At 33.3% G+C, this 15,712-nt stretch overlaps 1 protein-coding gene across 5 annotated transcripts in view; it reads right to left on the reverse strand.

Annotated features, from left to right (window-relative positions):
* COP1 (COP1 E3 ubiquitin ligase) overlaps positions 1-15,712 on the reverse strand; it is a 262,526-nt gene that overhangs the window by 100,698 nt on the left and 146,116 nt on the right. For all 5 annotated transcript variants that reach the window (XM_032393455.1, XM_032393457.1, XM_032393454.1 and 2 more), the window contains 3 exons: positions 14,322-14,430; positions 13,812-13,893; positions 5,503-5,619 (listed from right to left, as the gene is read on the reverse strand). In XM_032393455.1, the coding sequence (XP_032249346.1) occupies positions 5,503-5,619; positions 13,812-13,893; positions 14,322-14,430 (308 nt within the window). The remainder of the gene's footprint in view (positions 1-5,502; positions 5,620-13,811; positions 13,894-14,321; positions 14,431-15,712) is intronic.

Genomic DNA, 15,712 nt, shown 5'->3' on the forward strand with positions numbered 1-15,712 from the left:
TAATTGTACCAAATAGAAAGATATTATCCAAATGAAGGAGGCAAGGAAGCTGAATTAGCATGATGCATCACTACCCAGTAGGTAGGATCCACAGTGCCCTTGTAACAGCAGTGAAAATATAATTGGTTGGTAGCTTACTTATTCATTCATTGTCTATTTCTTTTAACTCCAAAAGCAATGTTTAAAAATGTACAGCCCACTCCTAATGTCAAATTCATCATCACAAATGATATTTAATAAGCAATCTCATGAATGTGACTCTGTACTTCTCTCAGTGGTAAAATAAATGGTACAGTTAAAGAGTGATGTTTTATAGTTGAAAAATAAGCATTTAGACAATAGTCTACATTCTAAGAAATGCTGCAATTCTAAATGAAAATGATATAAGTCATTGTTTTCTAAGTAATATAAGTTTTTATGATTAAATGCATGTTTCAATCAGTAAAAGATACAATTAAAGGCAGTGAATAAACTACTGCCTTTATTAATGCTTGCTTGGATACTAAACACCTATTTCAAAGTTAGAAAAAGTAAGTCCTTAACTCATATGAAACTGCATTGTGCTGGATAGGGCCAATGACCTCAGCATCCATTCCTACCACCTTATTTAAGCCTATGGAGGATGGAAAGTTAAAAACTATATTGCCCAGATTCTCTTGAAGTTATGCTTCCAGATGTGAATGAGTTTCCAGCACAGGGATACACTTATGTAAGATCTGAAAGATAGAAACTTGGTGGTCATTCTGCTTTGGATATTTTTGTTGCAAGCATCACTGTAAAGATGTGGAGGTTTTCTAATGTAATATTCCAGTGTCCAGTCTCCAGCTTTGTATCAGTTACAGTGAAAGATTTCTGATCTCTTGATTATAGTAATGGCATAACGTTCTTGAACTCAACATATCTTGATCTCGATTGGATGAGAAAGAAGTAACAGCTCTCTTGGTCTATTGATATTTACGGTGAGCTAAGAATCATTTTTTTTTTTTTAAAGATTTTATTTATTTATTTGACAGAGAGAGACACAGTGAGAGAGGGAACACAAGCAGGGGGAGTGGGAGAGGGAGAAGCAGGCCTCCCGCAGAGCAGGGAGCCCGATGTGGGGCTCGATCCCAGGACCCTGGGATCATGACCTGAGCCGAAGGCAGACGCTTAACAACTGAGCCACCCAGGCGCCCCGAGCTAAGAATCATTTTAAGAGGCTCAGCCTACAGATCTCTAACCCTTCCAACAAGTAAGTTTGGGTAACAATGTTAAGAACACTGGAAATACACGGCATTCTGGTCTGAAGCACCTGTCATAAAGACACATCCCTTGAAGAAACTGACAAATATTTAACTAGACCCACCAAAAAGAAAAAAGAGAGAAGACAAAAAAGACCTATTAGCAATGACAGAAGGGACACTACTAACACTACAGAAATTAAAAGAACTATAAGAGAATGTTAGAACGACTTTATTACAACAAATTAGAAAAATTAAACATACAAATTCCCAGAAAGACAGTAACTACCAAAACTGATTTCAAAAAGAAATAGAAAATCTGAATAAACTTTTAAGAAGAAATTAAATTAGGTATTTAAAATATCCTCATGAAGTCAAAGTCCAGATGGTTTCACTGATAAATTCCATCAAATATTTAAAGAAGAGGGGTGCCTGGGTGGCTCGGTCTGTTAAGCATCTGCCTTCCACTTGGGTCATGATCCCAGGGACATGGGATCAAGCCCCCCATTGAGCTCCCTGCTAGGTGGGGAATCTGCTTCTCCCTCTCCCTCTGCCCCTTCTCCCACTCATGCTCTCTCTCGTTCACTCTCTCTCAGATAAATAAATAAAATCTTAAAAAAAAATTTAAAGAAAATAATACCAACCCTTTACAAACTCATTCAGTAAATAAATACTTCCCAATTCATTCTATAAGGCCAATAGTACCTTGCTATCAAAGCCAGAAAACATCACAAGAAAGTTACAAATACCACAAAAATACTTAAAACATTAGAACACTCAATCCCGCAACATATAAAAAGGATTTTATACCATAGCTAAGAGAGATTTTCCCCAAGAATGGAAGGTTGGTTTAACATTCAAAACAACAACGAACTATCCCACATTATAATAAAGGACATAAACTATCTCAATAGACATTACCTCAATAGACACAGAAAAAGCATTTGACAAAATCTAACACTCATTCATAATAAATACTTAGCAAAGGAATAGAAAATTTACTCAATCTGATAAAGGGTATCAACAAAAATCTCACAGCTAATATCACACTTAATTGTGAAGGACTGAATGCTTTCTCCATAAGGTAAGGAAGTTCCTTCTGCCACTTCCATTCAACATTGTACGTGGGCTTTTAGCTCATACAAGTAAGCAAGAAGACATTAACATAGTAAAGAAGAAATAAAATTATTTTAATTCACAGATAACTTGATCTTAACTGTAGAAAATCCCACGAAATCCACAATAAAACTAAGAGGAAAAAATACACAAGACCAGCAAGATTGCAGGATGCAAGATCAATACAAAAAAATTCACTGTATTTCTGAACTCTAGCAACAAACTATTCAAAAATAAAATTAAGTAAACAATTCCATTCACAATACATCTCAAAGTAATAAAATACTCTATGTTAACTGGAATTTAAATAAAAACTTGGAAAAAAAATTTTTTTAATTAAAAAAATAAAAGTAATACAATACTCAGGAATAAATTAAACAAGACAAGTTCAAGACTTGTATACTAGGAATTATAAAATAATGATTAAAATGGTTTAAAAAAACAAATTATAGATCAAATTTATGATTATAGATACAAAAATACCAGCAATAAATAAAGCTATTCATTAAAGAATTCCACATTATGCTCAAGCAAGGTTTATTCTAGAAACACAAATATAATTCAAATCAGAAAATGTATATACATAATTCATGTCAACGAATTAAACCATATGATTATATCAACTGTGGCTAAAAAAGCACTTGATGAAATACTGCAGTTGCTCCTAAGAAACAGTAAAATGAATCATTTGAATTTAATAAAGACTACTCTCCAAAAGTAGATATCCTGGAGGCACCTGGGTAGCTCAGTCAGCTGAGCGTCTGACTCTTGGTTTCAGCTCAGGTCGTGATCTCACGCTCAAGGTCATGAGATCGAGCCTTGAGTGGGGCTCTGCACTCATTGTGGAGTCCGCTGGAGATTCTCTCCCTCTGCCACTCCCCCCACCCATGCACATGTTCTCTCTTTCTCACTCTCTCAAATAAATAAATCTTAAAAAAAAAAAGTAGATACCCTAAAAAGTAAAAGACTGAAGCCCATTCAACTAAATGAATCAGATGAGGAAAGTAACTATCACTAGTATCCTATAACACTGCCTTGTAAGAAGAGAAGGCAATAAATCATTGGAAAAGAAGAAATACAAACAACACTTTGGCCACTATCAAGTATAAATAGGTAACTCAAAGACTAGTAAGAAACTACTAAATTTAATAAGAAACATTTAAAGGTGCCTAGATATATATATATATATCTAAATATCAAAAAATTTTATCTACTCTTAGAAAACAGTACTTAAAATAAGAAACAGAAAAAATATTTTATTTAAAATAGAACCAAAAATTATACATAGAAAAAAATTAACCAGAAAGACCTTGTACCTAAATGAAGTAAACTATAAAATCTCATTGTAAGATAGAAAATAATCCCAACAAAGAGAAAAATACCCCATGTAACTATGTGGGAAGATACACTATCTTAATAATGCCAGTGGTTCCAAAAATAACAAATAAATATAATGTAATTCAGAGGAGAATCCCAAAAGAATTCTTCTAGAATTGGAAAAATATAAATCTTAAAGCATACATGGAAAAGCAAATCCAAAAATTAAGTAAGAAATACATGAAAATTTAAAACAGTAAAGGCAAACAACCTGCCAGATAGCAAAGCATTTTTTTAAAGTAGGTTTCCCCTAGGGGAACCTGGCTGGCTCAGTCGGAAGTTTTTTTGCTTCCAATTCTTCATCTCAGGGTTGTGAGTTTGATTCCCAGGTTGGGTACAGAGATCACTTGAGTAAATAAACTTAAAAATTAAATTAAATTAAAAGATAAAACATAAAGTAGGCTTCCCTTTACCAGGAAGGAAAAATTTTGAAGACATTCATATCTGGTATTTGTACCTATTAAATACTAATAACTTCTATTCATAAATGATGGCCAATGGTCAGTGTGTTTATAAAATAGAACATAACAATAAAACTCAATAAGCTATTTTAATTCAATGCATGATAGAATATTAATAATGAAAATAACTAAACAATTATTAAGTACCATATTATAAGAGCTTTACATATAACATTTTCCTTTCATAATCCTCATAAAGCCCCAAAGGGCTATCTCTATTTTAAGGATAAGAAACCTGGGGAGATAAGTTAATCAACTTGCCTAGTCAGTGATAGAAAAGGGAGTTAATAAGGAAGTAGTAGGTTCAAATGGAAAAGAATACCACTTGATCATGAAAAAAAAATTCTGTATGCTAACAGAAAGAGAATTCTACTTACAGATACATGTTAGACAACACTCTACTGAAACTAACTATGAAATTATGTCATTATATAAGTGAATAAATAAGTTGAAATAAGGAAAGGGTATAATAACAAATAAGATTTAAATTGTGCTTTTCCTTTTTTAAGGGTGATTCTGTGTTCATTATATGGTGCCAAACTTATCTTTAAATAAACTGAGATTATCAATACAAACAGAATCAAGGAGATTTCCTAATGCAGAAGTTGAATTACAGGTGTTTACTGTTCTAGTTAATATTTGGGGGGAGCGGACAGATACAGAAGACAAAGGACTCAGGATAACCATATGATTTATCTTCCAACCAACAACACTACTGAGAATGAAAGAAGGCACTAAAGTAATTATGACAGTATAAGTATAAACCACGAGTGGCAAAGGCAGACATTTGGTCACCCTAGTTAAGAAAAATATGTTAGCAAAAAATTCTTTCTTATGATAACAGCTAACATGTTTTTAAGAACTTCCTATGTTCCTATGCATTCTATGATGAAAGATTTTATCTGTCTTATTCACTGTCCCATATATATAATTTATATATATATATTAAATTTTTGAAGGAATGAATAGATTTCCTTTAATTAAAAAAATGGATTCCTATGTCTATATAATATAGTTTAATCATTTAAACATCATTACAACCTAAGTTTATGAATAAGCATTAGTTCATGCATGCAAAGACTTAGAGAAGCAACAAAAATAATCAACAAACCATCTCTATGTATTAAAGATGGTGACAGAATACGGAAATTAAGGCATAGCAATAAATGAGTAATGACAGCACACTGCATACTTCTAACTTAGAGTCTAATAACCAAAACAAAATTTAAACCTACAAGGCAAATTATTTGTTTTAAACTACAGTCTTTTATCCTAGCCACGATACTCAACCAACATCAAAAGAAGACAAAGCTGCTTTAATTTCTTACCTGCACAGCCGAAAGCCAAATGGTATCTAGAAGAGGGGCTGAATTTAACACAGCACACGTTAGCCTTCGCCTCAATGCTTGCCACTGAGTTGTCTAGGTTGGTAGACCATAGCTTCACTAAAAGTAAAGAAAAATAAAAATGAAAAGAATTAAACAATACATTAGCAAATGCTTCTGTAACCGCGAAAGTCTGCTTATTGCTACAGTTGCCTTTTCATACTAATCCAAAGCATTTTAGTTCACAAGAACCAAAAACCTTTAAATTAAATGACTGAGTAACAGAACAATGTATTGAAACCAAGAGAGCATAGTTTCAAAGTCAGAAAACAACAGACTAAAAATGTGCTGAGAGGTAACATGATCCCATAACTAAAGCATAAAAGAGTGGGGAAGAAAAAAAAAAAAAGGCAATATAGAGATACATGTGTATTTGTTTCAGTATTCTTTAAATGGTGTTTGGGGGGGCCGTGCACCTGGTTGGCTTACTCGGTAGAGCATGTGACTTGATCTCAGGGTGGTGAGTTCAAGCCCCACACTGGGCATGGAGCCTACTGAAAAAAAATGGTGTGTATTTTTCTCAAGTGTCATGGGTGGAAGATGAATCATATAGTCATCCCACTCCTACACACACATGCACGCACACACACACTTTCATATTTATTATATATATCAGAAAACAAATGCCATTTTTAAAGTACCTGGAAGTGGTGCTTGTTTTATCTTTCAATTAAGAATTCCATGATTTTAAAATTTTATGTAGGAACTCAGTTATATGATTTAAGTGTGTCTAAAGTAATGTTACAGCATTGTTTAGCTAAACTTTAAATGTTTCTTTTAATATTTGATATTTAGTCTATTCCAATGGTATATACTGAGATTTGTAAAGATTACAGAAAAACTGATCAGAGCAGGTCAGATCTGAGAGCAGAAATAGAAAGGTGAGCTGTTGTCTTGTAAGGTACCAGAGCAACGATCATATACATCAAAAATGTCTTCAGAGACAACAGAATACACACATAAGACAGATTTTCAAGATACTGGTTACACATTACAATTAATAATGAACACTAACTATAACAAGAACAAAAATCTTCCTGCCCATCTTTTCAATGGGCGCCAATGTCCTGTCCCCCAATGACCTGTCCTGGACAATACCCAGTTGGGGTACAGGTATTGGTGTTTGTTTAAAAGCTTTTTGGGTGATTCCAATGTGCATTTGGGGTTGAAAACCAGTATTAAGATGGAGGCACAGTAAAATTTTAGAATCTTTTTAGGAATACTAATATGGTGATCTGTAAATGGGAATAAAAAAAAAGTAAAAATGGTTCCAACTCTCACTTCTATAAAATGGTATTTCCTAAGAATAGAGATTTTCTCTGTGTGAATGGGATAATTTATCTTTTACAAGTGGAATTCCATGGAGAGTTTCTTTAAATATGTGCACCTTGAATATAAGTTAACCATTAAAAAAGTTACTTACAACCTAATCAATCTATTAGCCTCCTAAGAGAAAAATAAGACACTCAATATTAAAATAAAAGAATAAGAGTTTTAAATAGCAATATTTGGTTTGTTTCATGTTATTTTCTAATAGGAATTATGTGCTATTCCAATCAATATAAAATTGTCCCAGCAATTAAGATATACAATCTGAGATGAAATGGCTAGCTATAATTAAAAGTCTACAAGTCAAATACAACATTTATAGATTAGAATATCAAGTGGTAGAACTGTACTCAAAAAAAGTAGCAAGCCAAAGTTAACCCACACCACATATTTATGGAGCACCTACTATCCCCATAACTCCACTACTAATCACTAAGAACCTTTATAAACAAGGTTTACACATCAGTATTTTATAACAATTAAATATAAGTAAGCATTAGAATGAACTAGAACAAAATGACACTTAAATTAGAAAATAAAATCTTTTTAAAAAAATATGAAAGATAAATCACAAAGATGTTCACTTTGACAATACTGATTTACCAAACATAAGTTTTTCTTTTAAACTTGATCAAATAGAGAAAACAGACCTTGTTGTATTAGTTAGCTATTGTTGCACAGCAAATTGCCCCAAAACTTAGCAACTTAAAACAACAAAATTTACTGTCACACGGTTTCTGAGGGTCAGGAATCTCTGAGCAGCTTAGCTAGGTAGTCTTGGCTAAGTCTCAAGGGCCCAGAGAGGTCACCATTCAGCTGAACTACAGGATCCACTGCAAGCTCACTCAACATGGCTCTTGGCATGAGGACGCAGTCTCCCACCATTTGAGTTTGTTGTTTTTTTTTTTAAGATTTTATTTATTTATTTGAGAGAGAGAGAGACAGAGAGACCACAAGCAGGGAGAGGTGCAGAGGGAAAGGGAGAAGCAGACACCCTGCTGAGCAGGGAACCCAAAGTGGGGCTCAATCCCAGGACTCTGGGATCATGTCCTGAGCCTAAGGCAGACGCTTAACCAACTGAGCCACCCAGGCGCCCCGTCATTTGGGCTTATGACAATACTGCTAGCTTCTCCACATTGAACCAAATACTAAAGAAAGAATGATGAAGACAGAGGCTATGGTGTTTTATATAAACTAATTTAAGAAATGACATACCTTCACATCTGTAGTATTTTACCAATCACACAGACTGGAGCAATGGGGAGGAAAGTATGAGGATACTAGGAGACAGACCACTGGGGCCATCTGGGAGAATGTCTAAGATAAGCCTTTTAATTTCACTTGGATACAGGAAATATTACACTTAAGTTATAACTTATAGGAATGATAACTGCCTAAAGTTATAAATTAGAGGAAAGATAACTGCTATCCTAATGCTATTATGTTGCAATTCATTTTTTAGTCCTTTGATTAAAAAAGTATTTCATTCAGTATGCATTAACTAAAATTAATTTTTTAAACTTGTCAAGATTTCAAATTTATCACTTTGACATTAATGTATGCAGCTATGAAAATCTGGAATGAATAAGAACCTATAACTATTGCTGTTCTAAAGCCTAAATATTCTTCAAATTCATATTTGGGGATAAAAAAACATTTAAAGGATGTGATTATTCCAATTCAAAAGCAAGGTTATTTATTGCAAATGATTCTTGGTTTATGTACTTGAAAAGGAAAATATATTTTTCATAAAGAAGTTATAAATTGGTTCATAAAATTATTTCCTGATTAACTTGAGACATAGCAATACTACATCTATTAGCCTGCTACACTCATGTTTAACATCCAAGCATGTACATATATATTTGAAAGTAAACTATTTTTTAAATACACAGAATTAAATAAAATAAACAAATAACAGCATGAGTACAAAAAATGTCATTTATAAGGACTTAGTATTATGGATTGAAAAATAATATCCATTAATAACTATTAAAAATTTAATACAAAACATATAAAATGTTAAAAATATAAAAAATATAAAATGCTAAATATATGTGTAAAATACATGAAAAGCAATTTAAAATATTCTCTTACTATAAATTATCACAAAGGCAGTATTTTATAAGCAATATTTTATAAGTAAAAATCACCAAACACTCAAAGAGTGATAAATACATTTACGTAATACTAAAATTTTAAGATGGGCTTAAATGCATTTGGGACTTTTAGTACCAAGATAAAGTAAGCCCACTATAGCCAATCTCTCCCACTATGAGTTTACTCTGAGGACAATATCAAAAACAAAAGCAAAAAGCAAATGTCTGAGGAATCCAAAAAGTAAGGAAAAGTAGTCATTATGGGAAGGACATTCAAAACTTTAAAGAAGTAACCAATGCAGGGGTAAGAGTACCATTTCTTTTCTCCCTCCTTTTTTTCCTTGGCATGCCAAAATCAGCACCTCAATAAGCGAAAACTGAGGAAAATCCCTGTGTTTCTAACCATAAGACTGGTAAAAGGCATTCCTGCAAGCCAGAGGGTTGAGGGTCATTTTTTTTGTATTCTTCTTCTCTAACTCTCCCCCCTGGGTGGGCTTCCATCACAGAGCTACAGCAGTATGGCAAGCTAATATTCCCACAGAAACTCTATCTCTGTGGTCATAAAAAGGAGTAACTCGTCTGTAGAGAAACCCCAACTTTCTTGACAGAGCCTCAGTAAGAAAGGGGGACAAGGAATATGGGAGAAACCTGGAAAAGAAAGCACTGGAGAAAGAGATCCCATATTCTGTGTATGAACAGGCCTAAGTCTTTTAGTCACTTAGGAGCTCTGTATGTGTAAGACAGACACAAAGGAGCATCACAAAGGCTTTATGCATTGAACTACAACTGAAAAGACGACTCAATTTCCAGATTAACTCCCGACTAGCATATGCATGAGACAAACCAATGTAGCACAGCAAAGGCTTTGAAAACCACCCTGACGATGGAACTATCACTTACACAGAAAGCAAGATAGAACATACAGGACAATGGAACTATCACTTACACAGAAAGCAAGATAGAACATACAGTCACCATCTAAACTGCTGATCAACTGCTTGAAAACAAAACAAAACAAAAAACATTCTCCAGAAAATCTGAACAGGACCCAGAGTCTTACAAAAGATTCAAAATGCCTAAGATACAACTCACCAATTACTGAACATACAAAAATCCATGACAACATGAAGAATTTTCAAATGAAGATCCCATCAACAAAAACCAATGCTAAAATCTAGATGTTGGGATTATAAAACAGATTTTAAAGCAACTATTGTAACTGTGCTCCACGGGGTAAAGGTAAACACATTTAAAAGTAATAGAGAGACAGAAATACTCAGAAGGAATACAGGAACTGTGAAGTAAGAATCAAATTAAATTTTAGAAAAAAAATACAGTAATTTACATAAAAGATTCACTGGACTGAACAATATCAAAATAGAAATAAGCAGATAAAAGAGCCGGTGATCTAAAACAACAAAAGAAATTAACTTAATGTAAAGAAGACAAAAGATACTGACACAAAAAGAACAGAGACTCAGGGGCCTATAAGACAAAATGAAAGGTCTAACACTCATGTAAGTAGAATTTCAAAGGAGAGGAAAAAGCGATTACTGCTTTGATGAATATCTAACAAACTAGATTCAGAAGAAAGAATATTAATAGGGATAAAGAATAACATTATATATGGATAAAAGGGTCAATTCATGAAGACAACAATTCTAAATGCTTAAGACCCTAACAATACAGCTTCAAAAAACCAAAACAAACAAAGAGGCAAAACACCTGCTCCTGGCTGAAAGGAGAAATAAAATCAGATTTCAACACTCCTGTTTCATAATCAGTAGAACAAGGAGACAAGACAAACAAACAAAAACAGCAAAGATATAGAAAACCAAAAGATACTATCAATAACTCTGATCTAACTGACACTTACAGAACACTCCACTGGAGAACACAGATTCTTTTCAAAACACTTGGAATATTTACCAAGGCAGATCATACTTTGGACCATAAAACAAATCATAACAAATATGAAAGAATTAAAGTCGTATAAAATATGTTCTCCAACTAGAATTAAGCTATAATCAATAACCAAAAGATTTCTGAAAATTTTAAGCAAATTTAACAAGAGAATCACAAGAGAAATTACATGTACTTTTAAAAGTGAACAGATACATTATATGAAAATTTGAGGGGTCAGTTGAAGTGGTGCTTAAATGGAAATGTATACCTGGAAATATTTATATTAGAAAACATAAGAGGCTCAAATCAATGACATAAATTCAACTTTAACAAAACAGAAAGAAAGGAAATCACACCCAAAGAAAAAAATTAATAGTTAATGTTGGGGGAAAAAAGCTAATGAACAAACATCAATGAAACTACAAATAGAAAAATAGCAAAAAAAAAAAAAAAAATCAAAATCAAAAGTTAGATATTTGAAAAAGATCATTAAAATTGATAAATTTAATGCCATGCTGACATAATACATAAATAATAGTTAAATGAGAGGACACAAAATACCAATTCCAGAAAGATACAGACTACCAAAGCTCACTCAAGAAGAAATAGATGAATAGTCCTAAGTCTACCAAAGAAATTAAATTCTTATGTCACTAGTTAAAAGGCACACCATAGAAAATACAGTCAATGGTACTGTAATAGCATTGTATGGTGACAGGAGCTACCCTTGTGGTGAGCACAATATAACATAGAGAGTTGCTGAATCACTATGTTGTACACCTGAAACAAATATAACATGGTATGTCAACTACATTTCAATTAAAAAAATAATAAAATAAATTCTTAATTAAAACCTTCACACAAAGAAAACTCAAGGCTCAGAAAGCTTCAATCACAAGTTATAACAAAGATTTATAAACAAAACAACAATTCTAAACGATCACTTCCATCTATATCCCCTAAAACAAGACAAATCATTTTATGAGGCCAGCATTATCCTGATATGAAAGCCACAAAAAGATATTACGAGAACGGAAAAATAAAAGCCAATACTCCTCATGAATATAGATGCAAAAATCCCTTAAAAAAAATAAATTAGCAAATCAAACATGGCAATACAGAAAAGAGATAATACATCATGGCTAAGACGGGGTTTTGTCCTGGGAATATAAGGCTACTTCAAGATATGAAAATAGATCATGGTAACAAACAAACAAAAAACCAATATAATCATTTCAACAGATACAGAAAAGTCATGATAAAATTCAACATCCATTCATGATAAATATTCTTGGCAAACAAGGAATAAGAGATTTCCTTAACCTGACAAAAACATGTCCAATGAAAGTCTCAATCTAATAATATCATATTAATGACAAAAGACTACAAGCATTCCCCATAAGATCAGGACAAGGCAAGGATGTTTGCCGTCACCAGTCCTACACACCACCATTCTGCAAATTCTTGCAAGTACAATAAAGCAAGGAAAAAAAGAAGAAGAAAGAAAAGCACACATACTGGAAACAAGGAAGTATTAGCGGCAGAAAGCAGAAATGTGACTGCAAAGGGCTGGCAAAGGGGAAATGAGAAGCTATGTTTAATGGGTACAGTTTCAGTTTGGTGATATGAAAAAAGTTCTATGGACTGATGGTAGTGAAGATTGCACAACAATGTGAATGTACTTAATGCCACAGAACAGTACACTCAAAATAGTTAAAATGGTTAATTTTATGTTATGTGATCTTAATATAATTTAACATGAATAAGTAACTCTAAAAATCCCTTTCTACTTCTTTCTTCTTAAATTGTTTCAAATGGCTTCTATTTTCCAGAGGAAGACTCTGACCAGTTACCACCTTTGAATAAATATTAATCTTCAGTACAAAAATACAAGTATTCAACTCAATAAAAGCTATCCCCATGATACTATGAAAAAGAACATTTAACATGCAAATATCGACTGTCATATGATGGTCTAAATAATTTAGAAATGCAAGGATAATTTCTTAAAACAACCAAGAAGAAAGGTATTCCAATCTATATATAATACGGGTAAAAAACTTGCTACTTTTTTATCTTTTGGGGGAAACTCTAGTCATGTTCATTTCCCACTTACAGAATATCATTATGAAATAAACTTTTCAACACTAGAGCTATCTTTGCCTATCTAATCACTAGTCTGGAGATTACATGTAGAAAAGAATGGCAAAAAATTAAGGCCGTTAACTATAAGGTTAACAGAAATCTGTTAACAGGGCTTTATAAATCTAATATAAAATCTTTAAAAAGAAAAAAAGAAAAAATAGAAGAGGTCAATTAAATTGGCAGAAAAAGATGCTGAATTTTTCTCTGAAATATGATAAACTTCATTAAAAGATTTTAGTATACACTAGAAATTGAATATATATATTTTTAAATATTTTATTTATTTATTTCACAGAGAGAGACACAGCGAGAGAGGGAACACAAGCAGGGGTGTGGGAGAGGGAGAAGCAGGCTTCCCGCTGAGCAGGGAGCCGGATGCGGGGCTCGATCCCAGGACCCTGGGATCATGACCTGAGCTGAAGGCAGATGCCTAACGACTGAGCCACCCAGGCGCCCCGAAATTGAATATAATTTAAAACAGAGATCTGTCTAAATATTTCAGCAAAAAAAGTTTACTTGATGTTATATATAAAGGAATTGGTTATAAAAATGTCACCACATGACATGAATCTGGAAAACATTATTATAATGAAGATGTAGTATATTCATTTTTCTTTCACTCCAAGAGATATAGATTGTTGTACTTAGATTATTTTTAGAATAATAATCACAAAGGATTGTTATGATTTTTAATAAATATCTGCATCTCTGCTAGTAAAAAGATTAAGTTGGGGGTAAGGGAGTGAGGGAAAGTAGAAGAGATTCAAATAGTACCTTTTGCATCATCAGAACCCGACGCCAAGAGTTTAGGATCCATCAAATTAAAGTCAACACTCCAACACCTTTTCTCATGCTCCTGGATATAGAAGGAAGACAAAGTAGTCTCAGACAGAATATAGATCTTAAAATAAAGAAAGCAAAAAACTTGATACCAATTTATTGCTCTGGTGAGAGGGAAAGAGAACAGGCCATGAAAACAAATGACATGCGAAGTAATTCCCAAACTTTTTATATATACATATTTTATTGCTTTTGGAAATTCATTTGACACATTCTACAAACGCAAAACAAGTCTGAAGCGATGCTCCAGAAAAGCATTATTTCCTATTACAGAGGGATAAAAAATGCTTGTGGCTTTAAATTTATAATTAAAAGCATTATTTGCTATTATATAGGTATAAAAATGCTAAATAGTGGCTTAAAATTTGTAATTATAAATTATAAATTTATAACTATAACTATAAAGTAAAAATGTGTTTCTAAATAGCTAGTATCCTTATTTACCTGATAGACCTTTGACCTCTGTCCTGTAAATCCATCCCATAGGATGACAGTGCCTTCATAATCACTGCTGGCTAACAGATTCTTATGGTAACTACTCCAACTGATACAGCTGAAAGAAAGAAATATAGTTAAACCTTACTTTATGTAAAAATAAATAACAATGAATACAAAAATTTTGATGTGTACAGAAGGATTAGAACCCTTTTGAAATGGTCTACATGGCTTCATAATCAATCTGCTCACAACACAGCTAGGAAGAAATATATCAAATAACTCCCAAGTTTTTCTATTGAGCTACCAAGTAACGACCCTTACCACTATTCACTCTGACCACTAGCCAAAAGATGGATAGGAGCCTAAAGCCACCACTGGCCATCTTTCATACATGAGGAGAGCATATCTATGAGTGAAAACAGAGACCAACAGGGCACAAAGCATGCCACAGCACAATGATAGAGACCTAATCAAATTGTGTAGGCCCCTGGATCAAGATGTGTTGAATCATATAAGCTAATAAACTAATTTGAATTGGGTTTTTGTATTTACATACAAAAAAAATCTTAACTAGAGGCACCTGGCTGGCTCAGTCGTTAAGCGTCTGCCTTTGGCTCAGGTCATGATCCCAGAGTCCTGGGATCGAGCCCTGCATCAGCTCCCTGCTCAGCGGGAAGCCTGCTTCTCCCTCTCCCACTCCCCCTGCTTGTGTTCCCTCTCTCGCTGTGTCTCTCTCTGTCAAATAAATAAATAAAATCTTAAAAAAAAAAATCTTAACTAATATAAGCTTATGACTGAATATAACAGTTAGAATGAAAGCTTTTAACATTTTATCGTTTCAGCTATTCTCAAGTGCTCCAAAACTGAGAATGCAACATCTAAAAATGTATGCTTTTGGTAAAGACACATATGTGAATCATGTATTAAAACTAATGTATATTAAGGAAAAAAGCCACTTAGAAAGCAATTAACCTAGATTACTTCAAAGCACATGAAAACAATAAAGTCTTTTACTCTCTACTGGTCACATTCTTGCTAAATTTCAGAGACTATAAGAGTTCGTTTGCATGTTTACATATATTAACTGGATTTCTGTGAGAAGTTATACAGACAGTCAAAGGAGCTAAATTTTGGAGTTAGATAGACCTGAGCTCAAATTCCACATCTGCCACTTAATAGCTGTGGTTTTGGGTAATTTGGGTCACTTTCACAACTGCTGTGCTCCAAATTGGCTTTAGGCATTCTTACACATGATCCTCTCAGTCCTAAACCCATAGCTTCCAGCCCTGAACAGCTTCTTCCATTTACTCCAACGTGCCATAAACTATTGCCATATTTTCACATTTGTCGAGACAGAAAAGGTAAACCCCCTAATCCACATGGTCATTTCAGTAACA

The sequence above is a fragment of the Phoca vitulina genome, unplaced genomic scaffold (genome assembly GCF_004348235.1).
Source record: "Phoca vitulina isolate PV1807 unplaced genomic scaffold, GSC_HSeal_1.0 scaffold73, whole genome shotgun sequence".
Classification (NCBI taxonomy): Eukaryota; Metazoa; Chordata; class Mammalia; order Carnivora; family Phocidae; genus Phoca; species Phoca vitulina.